This window comes from Cricetulus griseus (genome assembly GCF_003668045.3).
Source record: "Cricetulus griseus strain 17A/GY chromosome 1 unlocalized genomic scaffold, alternate assembly CriGri-PICRH-1.0 chr1_0, whole genome shotgun sequence".
In the NCBI taxonomy this organism is placed as follows: Eukaryota; Metazoa; Chordata; class Mammalia; order Rodentia; family Cricetidae; genus Cricetulus; species Cricetulus griseus.
This window is the reverse complement of record NW_023276806.1, coordinates 228338112-228357490: the sequence shown is the minus strand read 5'-3', so window position 1 is coordinate 228357490 and position 19379 is coordinate 228338112. Positions and strand designations below refer to the sequence as shown.

At 42.3% G+C, this 19379-nt stretch overlaps 1 protein-coding gene across 1 annotated transcript; it reads left to right on the top strand.

Annotated features, from left to right (window-relative positions):
• Nucleotides 1-7868: 7868 nt before the first annotated feature.
• Nucleotides 7869-9647, top strand: LOC113832619 (forkhead box protein P4-like). Its single transcript, XM_035452057.1, is given in 3 exon segments — nt 7869-7971; nt 7974-8224; nt 8226-9647. Coding segments are annotated over 3 exon segments (1776 nt in total).
• Nucleotides 9648-19379: the final 9732 nt, after the last annotated feature.

Below are 19379 nucleotides of genomic sequence, written 5' to 3'. Positions count from 1 at the left end.
ACTTGGGTCATTCTCAGGATCTGGAATTCTGTCTGATATTATAAGCTTTGTAGTTAACATTTTAAATTCTATATTCTGCAGATCTCTGTAGTATTAGAAGTCTGCCTGGGTAAATCTGGCAACTTGTTTTCAGTTACTTGTTTTAAGCTTAACCTTTGAAAACATATACAAGGGACTAAGTGAGGTTTATCGCTGTTATAAAACATTAGTATTTAGCTTGACTATAAGCAATGAACTTGTTTATTTAAAAGGATGGCTAGTACCTTGTATCTCTTAGAATCTTAAAATAGGTTCGCAGCTTTTATAAAACTAAGATTTTATACTGCCAGGTTTTCCTTTAACATTTAATGTTTTAATCCTTAGTACAATTTTTTTTCTGTTGTTATCAGTGTAAATATCTGACATACAGGGGATCCTAGGCTACCCTTATAAAAGGGTTTTGTTTTTTGTTTTGTTTTGTTTTTAAACCTCCAAAGAATTGAGACCCATGGGCTTAGAAGTTATTTTAAGCCCTTTGTTAAACTTAGGTCTTTGTCTTACTGTACCAGATGAAATGAACAGCTCAAATTTTGGTTAGCATGTGGAGCTTATGTCTGTGATCTTAAATTCTGGTTCTTTGATTTAAGTACAAACATTATCAACATAACAAAAGCACAAATATAACGTTATAAATTTAACCATTTTAAAAATAATTAAAATCTTTTAATGTCTTCTTGCAATATCAAAAATAAAGTACCCTTTATGTCTTTAAAACCATTATCACCTGGGTGACAGTTAAATTTATCTTATCAATTCCCAGTACTACTAGTTTTAATTTTTTATTAGTTTTAATTTTTAGCAGTTTTAAAAATAAAATATTTCTAATACCATTCTTACTGAAATGACATCTGCATTGCTGATAACCCAAATTTAATGAGAAGATCTCAGAGAAAAATGTTGAGCTGGCTGCTGATAGCACATTAGACAGAAAAAAATATTTAAACCATTTTTTTGGCTGTGTGTTTGTAACAAAACTTATGTGCATACCAGGAAGCATAGATAGAACTTGATAAAACAAGCATACATACATTTATGGAGCAATAAACAAAACTTTTAAACAGAATTAACCTGGTATGGTCAATATTTTTAACCCATATTACCTTTTTTTAAATTTGGTTTATGCAGATATGAGAGTCCAGAGCAAAATGTTTACATCTACCTCTGACACTTTTATGACTTTTCTTTGACTTCCTTTATTTTTTTTTACATTCCCTTAAGCTCTTTCTCTGATTCCCTCAGATATCCCCATCTTAGACAAATCTCTCCTTTTCTCTTTGTCTCTTTCTTTTCCCCTCTCTCAGTGATTCTCACTCAGGGGTGCATGGCTGAAGTAAACACCATATCTTCTTATTTTCCTGTAAATACTGAGAGTACCTTTGCCTGTGCCTGTCTGCATTCTCTGATCTCTCAACTGTTTGTTGCTTTTACTGTTTACATGAAGTTTACCAGCTCTCCTTTTATTTTTTTAATAACTTTATAAATTTCTTACCTCCAGAGCTGTTTTTAATGATGTTTCTCAGAATGGTTTCCTTCCAGATGATAATTGAGAAGCTAATTAAAAAAATAAATGGTGCCAGGTTCCACAAGGGTAACAGAACTGTGCTGTTTTTCTGGGATTTTGTTTTTTTCTTTTTTCTTTTTTAAATGGAGAGTGCTGGATGTCTCTACAATTTCGTTTAAATGACCACAGAACCTGGAAAAGCTGTTGCTGCTATTGATGAATAATATACTACCATTATTGATATATATATATATGATTTGAATTTTTGGAAACTTTAGCTGTGCTGTCAACTTTGGAAAAAAGTATCCCAGTTTACTGTGTTAGTTGGCATTGTACAAAAATTAACAGCCATGTTGTTCTAGAAATGTTGAACTTAATTTTTTCCCATTTATACAAGAGTAATGCACTGTATTAAATATGTAAGGTCTTAAAAAAAAGGGATTTTGAGAGCCCATCCCATATGAAGGATGCTCTCTTGACCTTGACACATGGGGAAGAGCCTAGGCCTGGCCCAGGATGATGTGGTAGACTTTGGGGAGCCCTTTTGAGGGCCTTAACCTGCCTGGGGAGTGGAGGGGGGATGGCTAGGGGCAGGTGGGATGTTGGGGGGAGCAGGGACGAGGGAGAAGGGATTGACATCTGAAGCAAGCTTGTTCCTAATTTGAACTAATAAAATAAAATTAAAATTAAAAAAATTCATACCTCCTTACAACTCTCCTGTTTTATTGTTTATTGCTCAGAGAAGCAGAATCCTACTCTCAACACCTTAAGCTCTTTCCAATGCTCTTCTGTTTTGCTTTGGTGTATTCTGTGGACATCTGAATGTGCACCCCCATTTGACATCTCCTACATCTAATGTTTTAACACATTTGGTCTTCTTGCATCAGACTGATCATACCAAGTCTTCACATAGCCATCACATCTACATACCATCCAGTTTTATAACCTTATTTCTCCATCTTAATTGTTAGCAGGAACCACACACAGTGCAGGCACTGCATTCCCGGCCCCTGACAGTAAAACTTAATACAACTTTTATATATGATTATATTTTTTTTACCTAAATCCCCGCTATTTTTTAAGATTTTATTTATTCATTAAGTATACAACATTCTGCTTCCATGTATATCTGCACACCAGAAGAGGGCACCAGATCTTATAATTGATGGTTGTGAGCCACCATGTGGTTGCTGGGAATTGAACTCAGGACCTCTGGAAAAGCAGTCGGTGTTCTTAACCGTTGAGCCATCTCTCCAGCCCCCAATCCCCGCTTTTTTTAATTAATAATAATATGGACCAATTTTTTTAAAATGATGACAAATAAATGTAACTCATTACGTTTGGATAACTAAAACACATATATTTTTTTCTGTGGAAGGAAAAGCATTTTTTTATAAACATAATGTATCTTTGTCTTTTATGTAAATGTCAAAGCTTCCCAAAGTATACAGAATGGCATAATTTAACATAATTGGCTTAGGAAGAAATGGAGCCAGAACTGATGGGCACAAACTGTCTTTGCCTGCCAGTGGTTTTGAAAAACATTTTTCATTACCCTAACCAATAACAATTTGTAACCAGCCCTTGAATCTGAATGACCAGAGCAGACCTGGTGGAGGGAAGTCTGGCTACAGTGTCATAACAGGACCCAGGCATCCTTAGGCTGTAACTTTACAGCACAAAGCCAAGCCTGTTTGACTAGGAGTGGGCAACTTTTCAGGCAGGGTGCAGGAATCCCATCTGCTAGCACTGGAGAGAGCTGTGACAGGCAAGTGAGCCAGTGAGTGTTAACTTTGGAGGACCATGGCTTTTTCCTAAGAGCAGCAAGGTTTCCAAAGGTTCACTCATGCCCTTTAGGCCTAATGAGCCAGCAGGTGCCACCCAGGCTGCATTCACGCTCTCTGCACTTACTGGGCAATGGTGAAGAGGCAACACTGAGCAACATTCCCTGGGTGGCTGAGCAACACTGATGATGCCCCTCCCTCCAGCAATCACAGGCCTGCTGCTACCCTCTGAGCCCCTTCTGCCCATAGACCTGCTGGGACCTCAGCTTCCCAGGAATGCAGGGCCAGAGGGGCACACTTAGATTTGGAGGCACCCACCCCTTGGCTAGCCAGTGTGAGCCCCACAGGCATCTTTCTCCCAAGGATTTGTCATCCTTGAACCCACCACTGACACAGGCCTATGTGGAGGATGCTTTCTCCCAGAAGGCATGCTGTAGGCCACTGTCACCCTGCAGAGAAGGAGGGGAGAGGCAAGTCTTTCTGGAAGCCAGCTCCTACCCAAGCCCAGGGACAAGCAGGCTCTGAGTGCCTGCCATTCACAGGCTTTTATGTAGCCCCAGGAGCCTCCATCAGGAGGCTGGCAGCCCATGCTGGTCTAGGGGCATGCAAGGAGCCAGAGGGTACTGTCCTCCACCAGGCTGTAACTTCCCCCCTGTTTTTCAAAGGGGAGGAAAGGGTCTGTCCCATTAGCTTCTGTCCTGAGTCATAATCCTTCAAGAGAAGACAAACTGACAAACAACAAACACAGGGCTGAGACTAGGAATAAAGTGTCTATACCTAGATTCCTACATTTAGCGATGGAAGTCCTCAATTGGACCCCCTATATTACCAACAGAAGTTCTCAATTAGACCACCTATTTTAACCTAGATTGCAGGTTTGATCCAACTCTCCATAGAATACCTGCCCTAGAAGAAAAGTTGAGGACTTCTCCTAGGTTGCCCAGGCCTGGCCTTGTAGGCAAATCTGCCAAGCTCTTGGCCTGTTACCTCTATTACCTGTTACCCTAGCATACATAAATTAGAGGAACATGAACTTAACAAATATAAAACATTTACTCAATCAACTAGTTGGAGTTGAAAACCTACGTGTTCTGAGTCCTGGTAGGGTCTTGAGTTTCATAGTCAGGAAACCAAATTGTTTGCCAGGTTCCTGGAGCCCAGCGACTAAACCAAGGTTTTGACACTCTGATGCAAAAGCAAAAGGTTTCTTTTTATTTCAAGCTGGCCAGCTAGGATCTCACTGCATGGCGGGCAAGTGAGATACCAACCACCCAAAAAGAGAAGCTTTTACAGGGGAAGACCAAAGGTTGAAAGCCACAAATTACAGGGTTTCCATGGTTACTTCAGGTTATACAAAGTACAGAGTATAGCAGTAACTATATATTTTAAGTGAGATACATTTGAGTGAAATAAGACAGGGCATGGGCTTGCAGGGTTAGAGGGTCACTGGGTACTGTCAATTATCCCCTTGGCTGCAGGATCTTTTTTTTTTCTCTTTTTTAAACAAAAACCTGAACACATTTATTCAAAAACAGTTCAGTTAAGTTAAAATCCTATAATCAGTTCAGCCCCAATTCCAGTCACTTGGGTGCGAAGTGTAGATTTGTCACTAGCCACATCTGGGTGAATCCCTTGGTCCGCAGGTACAGGCTGGTGAGGTAACTACCCTGCTTGTTAGCTGCCAGGGACAAGAAAGTCCTCCGCAGTTCTGAGCAGCGCCCTCCTCACCCAAGTGCCAGGGTCGCTGCAGGCCGCTCAAGGGCTCCCAGGTGATGGTGGCTCCTGCACAGGGGCGGACAGAGGCTTGAGGAATCGGTGTGAGGATAGATTTGCCTGTAGCTGTAGTTGTAGTGAATGTAGCCGCGGCACTGCCTCCTTGATGAGGTTTCCCGAAAGCAGGAGCTGCTGCAGGAGCTGGTGCGGGTCGTCGTCGCTGGTGTGGGTCTCAGGCTGAGATCCAAGACAGTGGGACATGGCTGTGCTCTAGGGCCAACCCCGCTGGCACTGGCCTGAGAGAGGTTGTGGGGTGCTCGGCTTGCCTGTCACCGGAGGTCCCTCACGGCCAGGCTGCTGGGATGCAGGGAATAGGGCACTGGCGCCCTCGGTGAGCTCCGCCACGCAGTAGGGAGCAGCCAGACTCCACACGTGCCCTCACTCCCACAGCATGCAGCGAATGGCTCCGGGGTGAGCTGGGGCTCTGGCCAGGGACCGGTTCTGTTCCACTGAGACAGCCATGACCAGCAGTGGCCCTTGGTATGGGGACCCCCTGGGAGGCTGCTTTCTTCTCTTATCTAGGGTTGATCAGCAGTACACCTGGGGAGCTACTGGCTGCCTACAGCCAGGTGATATTTCCTATTTTCCCTCTTGCCAACAAGGCCTGTTTACAAATATGCAGATTATCTGCATAGGGCAAGGGTCTTAAGAGCTTGGAATTTGAACTGAGTTACTTCCTCGGGAACTTCCAATGCTATAGAAGTCAACAACCCCCTACATAAAATTGGCATTTTTCTTTCAAGAGTGACCAGCTGTTTTGCCTTTATTAATCTTCATATCCCTTGCTGGAACCTGTAAGAAGTAGTAGCACTGGATGCTACATAGTGGAGGTGCTCACCAAGATTAAGAAAGAAGGGAATACACACTGACGGATCACCAGTGGATTTGCTGGCCAGCGCCAAGGTCAAGGTAGCCTTGGGAGTATTGATATGTGTAAAAACCATACACCTGGATGACCATGCCCCCTAATGTCGGAGCACACACCTGCCATGCATTGGGACCTGTGTGAGGACTCTGCTCAGGTGCAAAACCCCAGTGCGCATATGCAAAATCCCCTTTAAAAGGTCCTGCCTCCCATCTCTCCTCCCTTCTTTTGGCTCCTCTCGGGTTAGCTGACAACTCAGCCCCATCGCTCCCCACATTTCTGGTAAATAAACTTCATGTGGGTTGTTCATCCATTGTTCCTTTCTTTATATCATCATCTGCAGCTTAAACAAAAGAATAGCAATATGGCTGCCTCAACTCCTGAGAGAGTTAGGTTGGTAAGGTAATGTAAGTGTGCCACAGCTCTAGTCGGAGCTGGATTGTAAATAGAGAAGCACTGTCTCAAAAAGAAATTTAAAAAGGAGAATATAGAAAAATAGAAAAATTTAGCAATAGGAAATAAAAATGTCATGCATGGGTTTATTGGGATTTGTTTAGATATCAGACCAACAGTAACTTCAGTTAAAAATGTTATTCCTTTAGAGAGAGCAGGGCATGGGGAGGAGGAAATACACAGAGGCTTCTAGAGATTGCTTTGGACATGGTCAGGAAGGGCACTGAGTCAGAGAGAGTACCAACAGAAGAGAAAATAGAGAACTGGGTTTGTGCCCCATATGCAGGAGAGGGAAGCAGCCACAGATGACCTACAGCAGGTCAGAGGAGAGAAGGCTAGGGTAAGGTCAATGTCAGAACTTAGATAACTTGCAGCCTTGGGAGATGGAGCTGTGGCTGACACCAGTCACATGTATAAAAACGCTATTGATACAGCCAGTCAGAAACTCTTTTAAGGCCTTAGGGAAAAGAAAAGAAAGACAACATAGGTAAATTTGGATCTGTTCGAATTTTGGATGCTCATAATTCATGAATTGACTGTAACTGCTGTGTTACCAGAGATTTCAATTAGGGATTTTTCAGTTCAACAAACTGATCATAACCTAGGCAAAAGGAGAAATGTGAGATGTATGCAAGTTGTGAATGTTTGGTGTGGCCACACATGAATGTTTGATAAATGTAGGATTGTGAATACATGAATGCTGACAAATGGAACTGCTTATTGACTTGGATATAGTTTGTCTCAGACATAGTAAATTAGCTACCAAAATTGCTTTAATTATAGTCAATAAGAACATCCAGTTGGTCACTCAATGTCTTAACAGGAGATGTTGATTTGAATCCTCAAGATTCACTTGGTGGAAAAATAACAGGAGCCCATAGCATTGATTGAGGGGCAAGGGAAATCTATGGATGATTATATGGAATTTGGCAGATGAGAAGATACAGAAATCCTCCTAAATTTTTATAGTTGTAATGAAAAATCTAGAAAGTAAATGTTGATACATGATTTTTGAGAAAAAGCCACTCAGGAGACAGCTGCCTGTTAAAACCATTAATTGATTTCAAGGAAAATTGATAATCAGTTTCCAAATCTTGGGCTGTTGCAATTTATGCTAATGTATCCTTTCAGATTCCCAAAATAGTAAGGAGCAGTCCCATGAAAATACTATGTCATTTTTTACTAATGGTTCTTCTGATAGAACAGCAGCTCCTGTTGTTACTAGTAAAAATATGCAGGAGAGACGGCCCCAACCACAGCTCAGAGAATGAAGTTATGTGCTGTTGCAATGGTCTCTCAGCATCTAATAATATGATTCATTTAATCTATGTTCTAAGAATCATTTTGTTTTTACGACTCTTTAAATTGTGGAGACAATTCTATATAGAGAGACTATTACGATCAGGTTAAAAATGTTATTTGGGCTCTCTTCTCCAGGTCCTTATAGAGCGACATGATGGAGGAATCTGGATCGGAGACAATCAGGTCGGCACCGACTGGTCAGAAAGTTGGCGTGGGCAGCCTCTCTGGGCAAGGTGATGGCGGCAGTGGGCCTGGACCACAGGCATGGCTGCAGTTGCAGGTAGGGATGGCTCTGGCAGGGACACCACCAGGGGAGCTGACAGCGATGGCGAGATGAGTTCCATGGAGCTTCTGCAGTTCCAACAGCAACAGGCTCTCCAGGTGCCCAGGCAGTTCCTGTTGCAGCAAGCCTCCAATCTGAACTCCCCAGGGAACAAGGACAGCAAACAGTGGGCTTCTGCAGTGCAGGTGCCTATGTCTGAGGCCATGATGTCACAGCACATGCTCGTTGCAGCAACAGCACTTGCTCAACCTGCAGAGGCAGGGGCTGGTCGACCTGCAGCCCAGCCAAGCCTCCTGGCCCCTCCAGGCCCTCCCGCAAGCAGCCGCGTGCCCATCACACCTGCCTCAGCTGTGGAAAGGCCAGGGTGCCCCAGGGCAGCCTGCTGAGGACAGCATCAGGCAGGAGGGGCTGGACCTCGCCAGCACAGCTGCCACTGCTACTTCGTTCGCCAGGCCCCCCAAGGTCTCCCCACCCCTCTGCCACCACCCCTTACCCAATAGACAGCCCACTGTGCTCACATCTCAGAGAGACAGCTCCTCCCATGAGGAAACCCCCAGTTCCCACCCCCTTTATGGACATGGGGAATGCAACTGGCCAGGCAGTGAGACCCTGTGTGAAGACTTGGGCCAGTTTATCAAACACCTCAACACAGAACATGCTTTGGATGATCGGAGCACGGCCCAATGCCAAGAACAAATGCAGGTGGTCCAGCAGCTGGAGATCCAGCTCACCAAGGAGAGTGAGCGGTTCCAGGCCATGAAGGCACATGTGCACATGGGGCCTTCAGAGCCCAAGCCCTTCTGCCAGTCAGTGACCGTCTCTTCAGACCCATTCCTAGATGGCCTCGTGCATGCCCCAACTTCAGCTGCTGCCCCTGTCACACCCTTGCAACCCCCTGGTCTGGGCTCTACCTCTTTGCATAGTGGGGGCCCTGCCCGCAGGAGAAGCAGCCACGAATTCAGCTCCCCCATCTGTTCAGAGCTTGCCCAGAATCATGATTTCTACAAGAATGTTGCTGTCAGGCCCCCCTTCACCTATGTCTCCCTTATCCGCCAGGCCATTCTAGAATCTCCAGATAGGCAACTGACTCTGAAAGAGATCTGTAACTGGATCACCAGGATGTTTGCCTTCTTCCGAGGAAAAACTGACAACTGGAAGAAAGTTGTGAGCCAAAACCTCAGCATGCATGAGTGCTTCGTCAAAGTGGAGACTGTCAAGGGGGCTGTGTGGACCGTGGAGGAGCAGAAATATCAGAAACGGAGATCATCAAGGATGACAGGGAGTGATGATCTCGGGCCTCAGTTTTGGCCCCTTAACACCAGCTATCAGGCTGCCCTGGCAGAGAGCAACCTCCCCTTCCTCAACAGTCCTGACATGCTGAACCCTGGCTCAGCCTGCAGCCTTCTGCCCCTCAGCCAGGATGACATGGGTGCCCCTGGGGAGCCACTGCCCTGCAGAGGGAACAGCAGCCCCCCTCGCCTCTCCCCTCCTCAGTAAAGCCACCAGGTGCAAGTGAAGGAGGAGCCTGCTGAGGCAGAGGAAGACAGGCAGCCTTGGCCTCCCCTGGGTGCCCCCAACCCCAGCACTGTGGGACCTCGGGAAGACAGGGACCTGGAGGAGGACCTGCCAGGAGAAGACATGTCCTAAGGGCTGGGAGGGCAGGTGGGGCTGGCCACGACCCTGCCACCCAGTCCAGACCACAGCCCACCCACCCCACTCTACAGCCCCTACAACCTCAAGGCAATTCGGGGACTCAGATCAGGGAGACCTGGGCCAGCAGCTCCCTGGGGACTTTTGAGAGGGCCAGATCCTGTTTTGGTGTGGGCTCCTTGCATTTTTCCAGAGAATGGTGAATCTCCAATCTGGTTTCCAGAGTGTTATATATACCTGGTTTTGCTGATTCCATTCAGCTTTCTAATGAGCCATTGGATGCTAATGAGAAATCTGCCAGCCTTGGTGCTGATGGATTCTCAAAAACAGGTGTGACCGGTTATGGTCAGCTCCAACCTTAATCTGGGAAAGGCAGACGGCAATAAGGATTTAAAAGAACAAATTTCCTAATTGTTGACCACGTCTGCTTAGGAAAGCTGGAAGCCAAGCCAACCTTTTCCCACATGTTCCTCTGCTGGCCTTATGCCTGGTTAAAATACAGTCCCTTTGGCTGCTAAAGGGGTTAATTTATCTGACAAGGTGTGCTCCTACACTCTTTGAACCCTATTTTACCTAGATGGCAAGTTTGATCCAACTCTGCATTGAATTCCTGCCCTAGACTGGACATTGAGGACATCTCCTCGGTTCCCCAGTCCTGGCCTTGTAGGCACGTCTGCCAAGCTTTGGGCCTGTTTCCTACATTACCTGTTGCTGTAGCATACATGGATTAGAAGAACATGCACTTAGAGACAAACATAAAACATTTACTCACCCAAATAGTTGAGGGTGAAAAACTCAGAGTTGTGAAGCTGATTTATTTAACATAACAGAATTTCATAAAGGCTGTCTCATCATAGTCCTTAAAATCCTTCTTTGGGCGAGTTTGAGGCCAGCCTGGAATATGGTTGGACCATGTCTCTTTTTTTAAAGAAACTTTTGTCACATACTATTTTGCAGGTACTTGTGTGTCTCCTTTTTGACCAGCTGGTCCTTTCCTGTGAAATGACTCTTGCTCTCCCAATTTCTTACTGTTTTAACATCTGTGGTTACCTCAGGGTAAATGAACAGCTTGAGAGGCAGTCACCATACCAAAGCCCCGTCAGAGCTTTTCAATAAATTGTTAGCCATTATGGCACATTTCTTTTCCATACAAATTTTGCAATATTATTTGTCATATTTTGTGAAAATTCTTCTGGGACATTGCTTGTGGTTGATTTTCTGATTTGGGGCAACACTTGATTTCTTTAGAAAATCATGTTTCCTCCATTAATACTTATCTTTGGCTTTGCCGACATCACATGGCTTTTCTCCTGATTTCCCAACAAAATGATTTACATAAATATGTATTTTATGAAGTTGAATTCACTTTCTAATTCCTCCTGCTATAGTTGAATTCTCATCCTGAGTGTAGGATTAGGTTGAAGGGAGGGAAGGTGAGCTGACCAGCATTCAGGCTCCCCCAGGTGGCCAGCAAGCAAAGGTCAATGACCTTGGAATGTGAGAATTTGGGTTCCTGTAAAATACTGGACTTCAGGCATTCAGGCCAGAAAGATTTCATGGAAGCAGGAATTTGGTAGACATACACTTTGTCTATTCATTTTGGCTGTTTGTGTGTATATTGCCTCTGGGACTTGACTGGGTTCTTAACATTAGGAAACACTGAGGAATGACACCTGCAACCTGCATGAAAAGAATCCATTCTTCCAGATAGATATAAAGGATATAAACTGCTGTCTTCCAAAAATGATATGGCAGCTTTTGAACTCTCTGTGAGGTGAAACAAAATAGATAAGTCAGCTACCCACAGAAGAAGGAGAGAGAGAGAGAGAGAGAGAGAGAGAGAGAGAGAGAGAGAGAGAGAGAGAGAGAGAGAGAGAGAGAGGTGCAGATATCATGCATAAAGTGTGAGAAGGGGGAATGGTCAAAATACATTGTGTATCTTGAAATTTTGAACACCAAGTACAAGACTAAATAAATAGATTTTCTGAAACAAAGAAGTCCATTCACATACAGATTCTCTTCTCTAAAGTTTATGGCTTCAGATGCTTCTCTCTTTGATCTTTGCTGAGGCTTGAACCCAGGGTATCATGCATGCTAGGTAAGTGCTCCCACACTGAGTTAAACACCCAGCAGTGGCAGATGTCATTTTCAATAAAGTAAACCCTCAGATATAGTTTCAATATTAGGAACCAGGGTGATATTTCCTAATAAAAAATTCACAGATAGAAAAATATGTGCCAAATTTGGTTCAGAAGATATGCTTTTTTGTTGCCAGCATGGTATTTTGCCTCCTGACTATTCAGAAACCTTTCTGAAAAGCTGTAACAGGAATATTTTGTACATGTTTAAAGAGAGAGGTTCCTAATGAAACTGAAAAAGAAGAGAAGGCATCAAGAGCCATCTAGAAATACAGAGGAATTCCTGTGAAATGTCAACCAGATGAGATGGGAATGTTGGGAGAAATCACAGCAGAAAGGAGGAAGCCACTGTGCCATTCAAGTGGGTGCTTCTGGGCATTCCAAGTCCAGCACAGAAGGGATAGGAAGGACCTCAGCTGTCACCAGGATACTAACTGGCCAGGCACTGCAAGGAAAGCAGACACCTAAGCCAGATTGGCCATTGTCAATGGTTTCTGAGCCTTGGAGAATATCTGGAGATTTGGAGAGTGCAGATGATACCCCTGACCTGGGTAATTCCTCCTGCCCTTCATCATGTTTTCTGAAAACAATACATGCTAGTCAACAATAAGAAGCAAAACACACTCAACAAAGTCAGAAACACAGAGGAAGAAAACCATACCAAAGAAAGCATTAGAATTGACGGAGAATAAACAAAAGGAAGATTTGAATCATGTGTGACTGATACATCACTGAGGTAAGAATAGACATTTCATCCACAGAACACTCATAAATCGGAAAAAAAAAGCCAGGGAAAGAATCTGAGCCAGGGTCTGGTGCTAAATATCTTTACTCTCAGTACAAAAAGGGAGGTAGAGGCAGGTGGATTTCTGTGAAGTTGAAGTCAGCTTGGACTTCCCAGCAAGTTCCATGACATATAGTTCTACATAGAGAGAACCATTCTCAACAAAAGGAAAAGAAAGAGAGGAAACTACTCCATTTATTGCTAAAACAATGGTAATAAAAAGGGAAACAAACAAAATACCACAGGTCACATGCAAAGAGAAGGTGTCCAAGTCTGTAGGCACAAGTGAGAAATACTCCCAAAGGACCAGGACTGTAATGGCCAGGCCTGTAATATCATCACTGGAGTGCTGAGGCAGTAGGATTGCCAGGATGACTAGACCAAATATGGCCCCATTAAAGAAAAAGAAAGAGAAAGGTGGGTAACAGGGAGGGGGAAGGAAGAAGCAAAAAAATGTGGATGCAAAAGAGAAGTGTGGAGGGGTAGGAAGACAGGCTTTCTCAAAAACAAAGTAAATGAGGAAGAAAAGAGGGAAGGAAAGAAAGAAAGAAAGAAAGAAAGAAAGAAAGAAAGAAAGAAGAAAGGGGAAATTGCTCATCAGGTAAAGTGCTTGCTGTAGGCAAGTGCTGATTTCCATTGCAAGGACACCTATGGTGGACACAGAGAAGCTACTCAAAAGGTTGTCCTCTGACTTCTGCACTTGTGCTGTTGTTTTATGCTTATCTAAACCACAGGAAGGAACTTCAGGATATGCTCTCTCAGATAATTATTCTTTAGTTTGTATTGTGCATGTCTCCTGGTCATTATAAACAATACCACTACCAACACTTGTGCTCAAGGTGTGCAAACACATTTCTTTCTCATGGGTTCCCATCTAGGAGCTGTGGAATCTATGGTAAATATCTGCTTCATGCACTGAGGAACTTCTAGACTGTTTTCAAAGCAGCTGCCTTATTTTACATCTCAGCAGCTGTGCATAAGGCTTCTGGTTCCATGGAATTCTTCTATGTAATATCTGTGTGTTGTAACTGTACCTGTACAAAACTGAGGAGGAGGTGGTGTCTCCTGAATTTGATTTTCATGTGCTTATTGATGACTTTTGTCTTTGAGGAAATTGTACTGCAAACATGGCTTGAAAGTTGTGTTATACACCTGTTTTAATATTTGATTTATTTGTTTTGGTTTTTAAGATTTATTTATTCATTATGTAAAGAGAGTGCATGCATGTGTGGCTACAGGCCAGAAGAGGGCACCAGGTTTCACTATTGATCGTTGTAAGCCACCTTGTGGTAGTTGGAAATTGAACTCAGGACTTACTGGAAGAGCAGTCAGTGCTCTCAACTGCTGAGCCATCTCTCAAGCCCCTATGTTACCCATCTTTCTGCAGGTTCTTTGAATGTTCAAAGCACAACATTCTTCTCAGATAGATTCTTTGCAACCCCCTTCTTCTATCCTGTCAGTTTTATTTAAATTGTCTTTTTACTGTTAAGTGTGTCTTTAAATGTCCATTGGCCCCATTTTCTTTCTAGTAGTAAAGACTAAAACTGAACGCTCATCATATTAGGCAAGAATTCTACTAGTGATAAAGATCCTAACCCTTTCTGACTTTTGCGTTTGATGCAGGTTCTAACTGACTTGCACAAGATAAGCTTAAATTTACTCAGTAGATCAGGGAGCTTTAACTTAGAATCCTCCTGCCTCTCAATGCAGCTGATATTATACACTTGAGCTATGAGGCCTAAGTTAGAGCATTCTGTTTTGTTATTGTTTATGGACATTTGTCCATTTCTTTTAAGCTGTCTAAATATATTTGGCATACAACTTAAATAACTTATTTAATTGAAAAGTAACATAGTTTTTTAAACTTACATAATGTGATATTATGAAACACATACAATAATAAATACAAATTGTAAGATCTTACATTAAGGTAATTAACAATTGTCTTCCTTAACATATTTGTGGTAATAACTCTTCATAGTCATTTTTTTACATTTTTCTATTTTAACTAGTTATTGTATGTGTATGGGTGTTTTTACCTACAAATACTTCTGAGCACTGTGTGCATGCCTGGTACCTTGGAATCTGGAAGACAGCATTGGATGCACTGAGACCTGAATTTCAAACAGAGGTGAGCCTCCATGTGAATGCTGGGAATCGAATCTGGGTCTCCTGCTATAGCAACCTGTGCTATGAACCATGGAACATCTCTCTAGTCCTACGTTTTTCTTAATAATTTAAATCTAGTCACATTGCTCTTTTCAAATATATTCCGTTTAGCAACCATGTATCATCCTTCCAGATAACATTTCCAAGCTTCTGGTGGCCACCATTATACACCCATCCTCTAGGGGAACACCTTATAAACAAAATACAGGTAAACTAATGTAAGTTTTGACTCTTTCTGACTTTTCATATATGACTTTTTGTTATCCTCTAGGTTCTAACACATTGCAGCAAATTTTAGGCTTTCATCTTTTACAGGTCTACAGCTGTTACAATGTTCCTTTATGATTCTTATTGTTTTGTAAAGTTGGAAGTGATGGCTCTCATTTCTTTTGTTGTTCTAGTAACTTGAGTCTTTTTTCACCTTGAAGATTGGCAGTTTGGTTACTCTTTTCAAAAGAAGTATATGGTACCTTTGCTGCTATTCTCCATTATTTTTCTGTTTTATATCATTAGTTTCTGCTGTTATAGCTAGCTTCCTAGCTTTTGTAGAACACATGGTAGGTCCATCTAGGCATAAGTCCTCATAGTCAGTTCCTCTACAATTTTGAATATCAAACAAGTCAGAAAACCTCACAAATCACATGGATGTACATTTTAGATCTGCTCCCCTCTTTTGCTGCCATTGCCATGATGTGAGTTCCCAGGTCCTTCTTGTGTGTTCTGGGAAGACATTCAGGACACTTATGCCTGCTGGCATCCATCCTGTACCTCTCCCTGTTCACACCTTTACCTGTGGTTTAGACATGTCTTCCTGAGGTCTGATGGGTTGGAGACCTTGAAGATTATAAAATCATGTCTAAAGGCCAACAGCTGTCAAAACTCCTTCCACTTAGATCCAAAGAGAAAGAAATATCATTTATCATGGGTGCTGTCCCTGTGAGAGCACTATTGCTATGACATTTCATTCTGAGTTCCAGGGATAACTTCCTAGATGGTCAATTAAACTGGAATAATGAAAACTGTTTATAGTAGTCTTCATAAACATACAGATGTCCTCCTGGGAACTGAGATCTTAACTGACTTCCCTTGGGTTTTCTTACACCATTAGGTAGGACTATGTGACTCATATCCTAGGAGTTCCTTATTCTCCCATAAGTAAATAATAGTTGTTGTATGCAGGTAATAAAACAGGCTTCAGAGCCTTTAAGCACAAGGCAGAAACAATTCTGTTGGCTTCTAAATTCAAGATTCTCAGCAAGTGCCCCCTGGTACTTATTTATTGTTCTCTGCTTCTTTGTTCTCTTTTTAGCAATATAGTTTTTACATTCCTATCCAAGTTCCCCCTCTCTTCTCCAGTCAGTGTAGTGTGCATGCAGCCTCGGACACCTAAGGGCATCACAGACCTGTTATTGCTCAATCTCAGGTGGCTGAATGCCCTTGTCCCTCTAAGAAGTTGGGAATGCTGACCACTCCGGGGTCACTTAACTAGTTACCATGCCAGAGTCTCCTTCCTTATTGGAATTAACCAGACAAATCGCTCCACCAAATAAGCATGGCCATGCACCACCACCCATGAATTCAAGAAAGAGCTATCAATATGTTAATCCTGTCTGTGTCTGGTCAAGGTGAGGTCTCCCGTGTAGAGTTAAATTAAGCTACAGGCTCCACTCCTAGTGGTGCCCTTCCATCAATTCCTTTAAGTTTCAACTTTGCAACCATACTCCCCCCAAACCCAAACCCTTTGGGTTCCAGGAATCTACCTAGGATGGTAGTGGGAATAACACAACTGCATCTCCAGTTGGCATTGTTTGTGGTCGGAACTATGAAGGTATCTGGTCATCTTCAAACCTCCTACTTTCTTTCTTGATTAAAGAAAACATTTTTGGCAAATGCTTTCCCTCTGGTCTGTCTTGCACTGGTCCAAGAATTTCACCTTTAGTGGCACAATATGAATGCCCCCAAGCACCATCTTAATTATGACCTCAGTTCCAAAAACCAACAAAATAGAACTACTCCATCTGCCAAAAATGCCACAATGGTGTTTACAGTTCAGAGCAGAAACTGCTCACAGCTTCTATTTCCATTTTATCTATTTTTTCGTCATCCCTTAGGGCCAGATAGATCACGATTTCCTTCCATGTACCTCAGGATGGCTTTCTAATACATAGGCAAATGTTGTGGGGCACCATCCTGATTCTTAATTCTGTGTGTTTAACACAGAGAAACAAGAATTTTGATGCTCCACAGGAAAGTGGTTTGAATTACAAGGCAAGCTTTTCAAGGAGTATTTCTATATTCTGCACATTGGTCATGCCTATGTGTCTTGGCCTCTTTAAACATTTGATCCAGTACTAAGCAAATTTTGTTACTAAAAGGCATCTTTATATCTAAAAAGAGAGGACAACTTCCAGAGATCAACAGACCAATTGTCACTTACCATGTGAGTTCTGGGAATTGAACTCAGGTTAACAAATTTGGTGGCAAGTGTCTTTACTCACCAAAGCATCACACAGACCCCATTTTCTTTTTCTTTATTGATTATTTTTCAATATGCTCTATTCTCTATTTTACAATATGAATTACAGAACCATATTTGAATTTTGGACATGGTGGGTTGTGTCTTCTAGGACCTGTAAGGCTGCTGGAAAGGATTGCAGTCTGAAGTCAATTTAGGGCATGTTTAGGTTTCCATGTCAGGCTGGAATACACAGAATAAAAGGTCTCAAATAACCAAAAAGAAAAAAAAGAACACTTCCATTTGACTTCCATGCCTTTCTTCTCCTCTTGCTGTTTTTAATACTTTAATTTTCTGAATTATATGGAATGTTCTAGATTGAGTTCCAAATGAGAAATAAACATCATGGGCTGGCAGGATGGATCAGTTGGATAATGGTGCTTACTCCCAAATCTGAAGATTTTGTGTGTGTGAGGACCCACATGGTAGAAAGCTAAATTGACTGCTGCAAATTGTCATCAAAAATACATGCACACACACACACACACAAACACAGACACACACACACACACACACACACACACACACACACACACACACACCATCAGCAGCAACCAATATGTAAAATATTTAAAAATCAAGGTGAATAGATGGACTTGGTTCTACTTTTCATAAGTGAGGTAATTTTTTAAAAGATTTTATTATGTATACAACATTCTGCTTCCATGAATATCATTCATGGAAGGTAATTTAAGGTAATTAATTAAGGTAATTTTTTTAAAGATTTTATTTATTATGTATACAACATTCTGCTTCCATGAATATCTGCACACCAGAAGAGGGCACCAAATCTCATAATGGATGGTTGTGAGCCACCATGTGGTTGCTGGGAATTGAACTCAGCACCTCTGGAAGAGCAGTCAGTGTTCTTAACCTCTAAGCCATCTCTCCAGCCCCTGCAGTGGGGTAATTTTTACTATCTCCCCTTTGGTGTCCAGTAACTTGAATGTAATGATATCACAAATTATTGATTGATTTTTTTATTGTTCATTGAATGGAGGGATTTGAGTTATATTTGGTTTGGGATTAGGATCTATAAACATTTACTTAGCACATTAGCAATCATGTTCCTTTGAGAAATTAAAGACTCCAGCCCTTTGATTGTCAGTGGTTTTGTTGTCTAGGCACATTCCCTGGAAGGACTCAATTCACTATTTTGTCTTCTTTCTCTAACTGACTAGAGTGACCAGTTAGGAATCCACTGACCACTGTTCCTACATTTCAGTCCAATCATAGATTTGCAGGATTCCTGGCTGGATTCTTTGAGAGAAACATGGTCAGTTGTCAAGAACACCTATCCGTTTTTTCCTGAAGCCCACCTCAAGATTTTCTTCCACCTGGCTGCCTCTTGCATAGTTTTTTTGACAGCACTACAGGGAAATTCCTTCACTCCCTTCCAGAAATGTCCTTTCTTAGTCAGTGCACTCATCTACTAGACTCTAATGCACTATACCCTCTAGAAATTTAGTAGAAAGTTCTTGGGCCAATGTTGTGAGTTCTGAAATCTAAAGTCAAATTGTATACTATTTTTTCCATTTTAAGTTCTGTGGCAAATTTGCTGATAATTCTGCATGGTGTGTTGATTAAATGCACACCTGTTAATTATGGTCTACACATACAAATCAGGATAAGAGTAATTTTTGATGGGTCAGAATACAAAAATTATGTATTAACTTTGACCACTAGGTGGTGCCACCAATCAAGGAAAACAATGTGGTTACTCTTGCTGGCCAATCAAGGATCACCCAAAGCTTTGAGTTGCACATAAATGAACATGTACACTTAAACATAAATGTGTGCATATATAAGTAAGCATCTAATGAGTCCTCCTAGTGAAACAATAGTGCGAAAGTGTCTTTCTGCATACAAAGCCATGCATTGAGTTGAGGCATTCTAGCAAGCATGGTATTGAAGTGATAAAGCAAGAACTTCCAAAGGCAGGTGCTTCTGCTGCTAGTCTCAATGGCCAGGCTAAAAAGCTGTCTGCTTATTACTGTAGGAGAAAGACTTAACTCTAGGGGGAAATACAATAACAGTTATACAAGACAGCTTTTCTTAGGCTGTGACACTATCAGAATCTCCAGTCCCTCCAGGATCATCAGGTTAGCAAAGCTTGTGTCCAG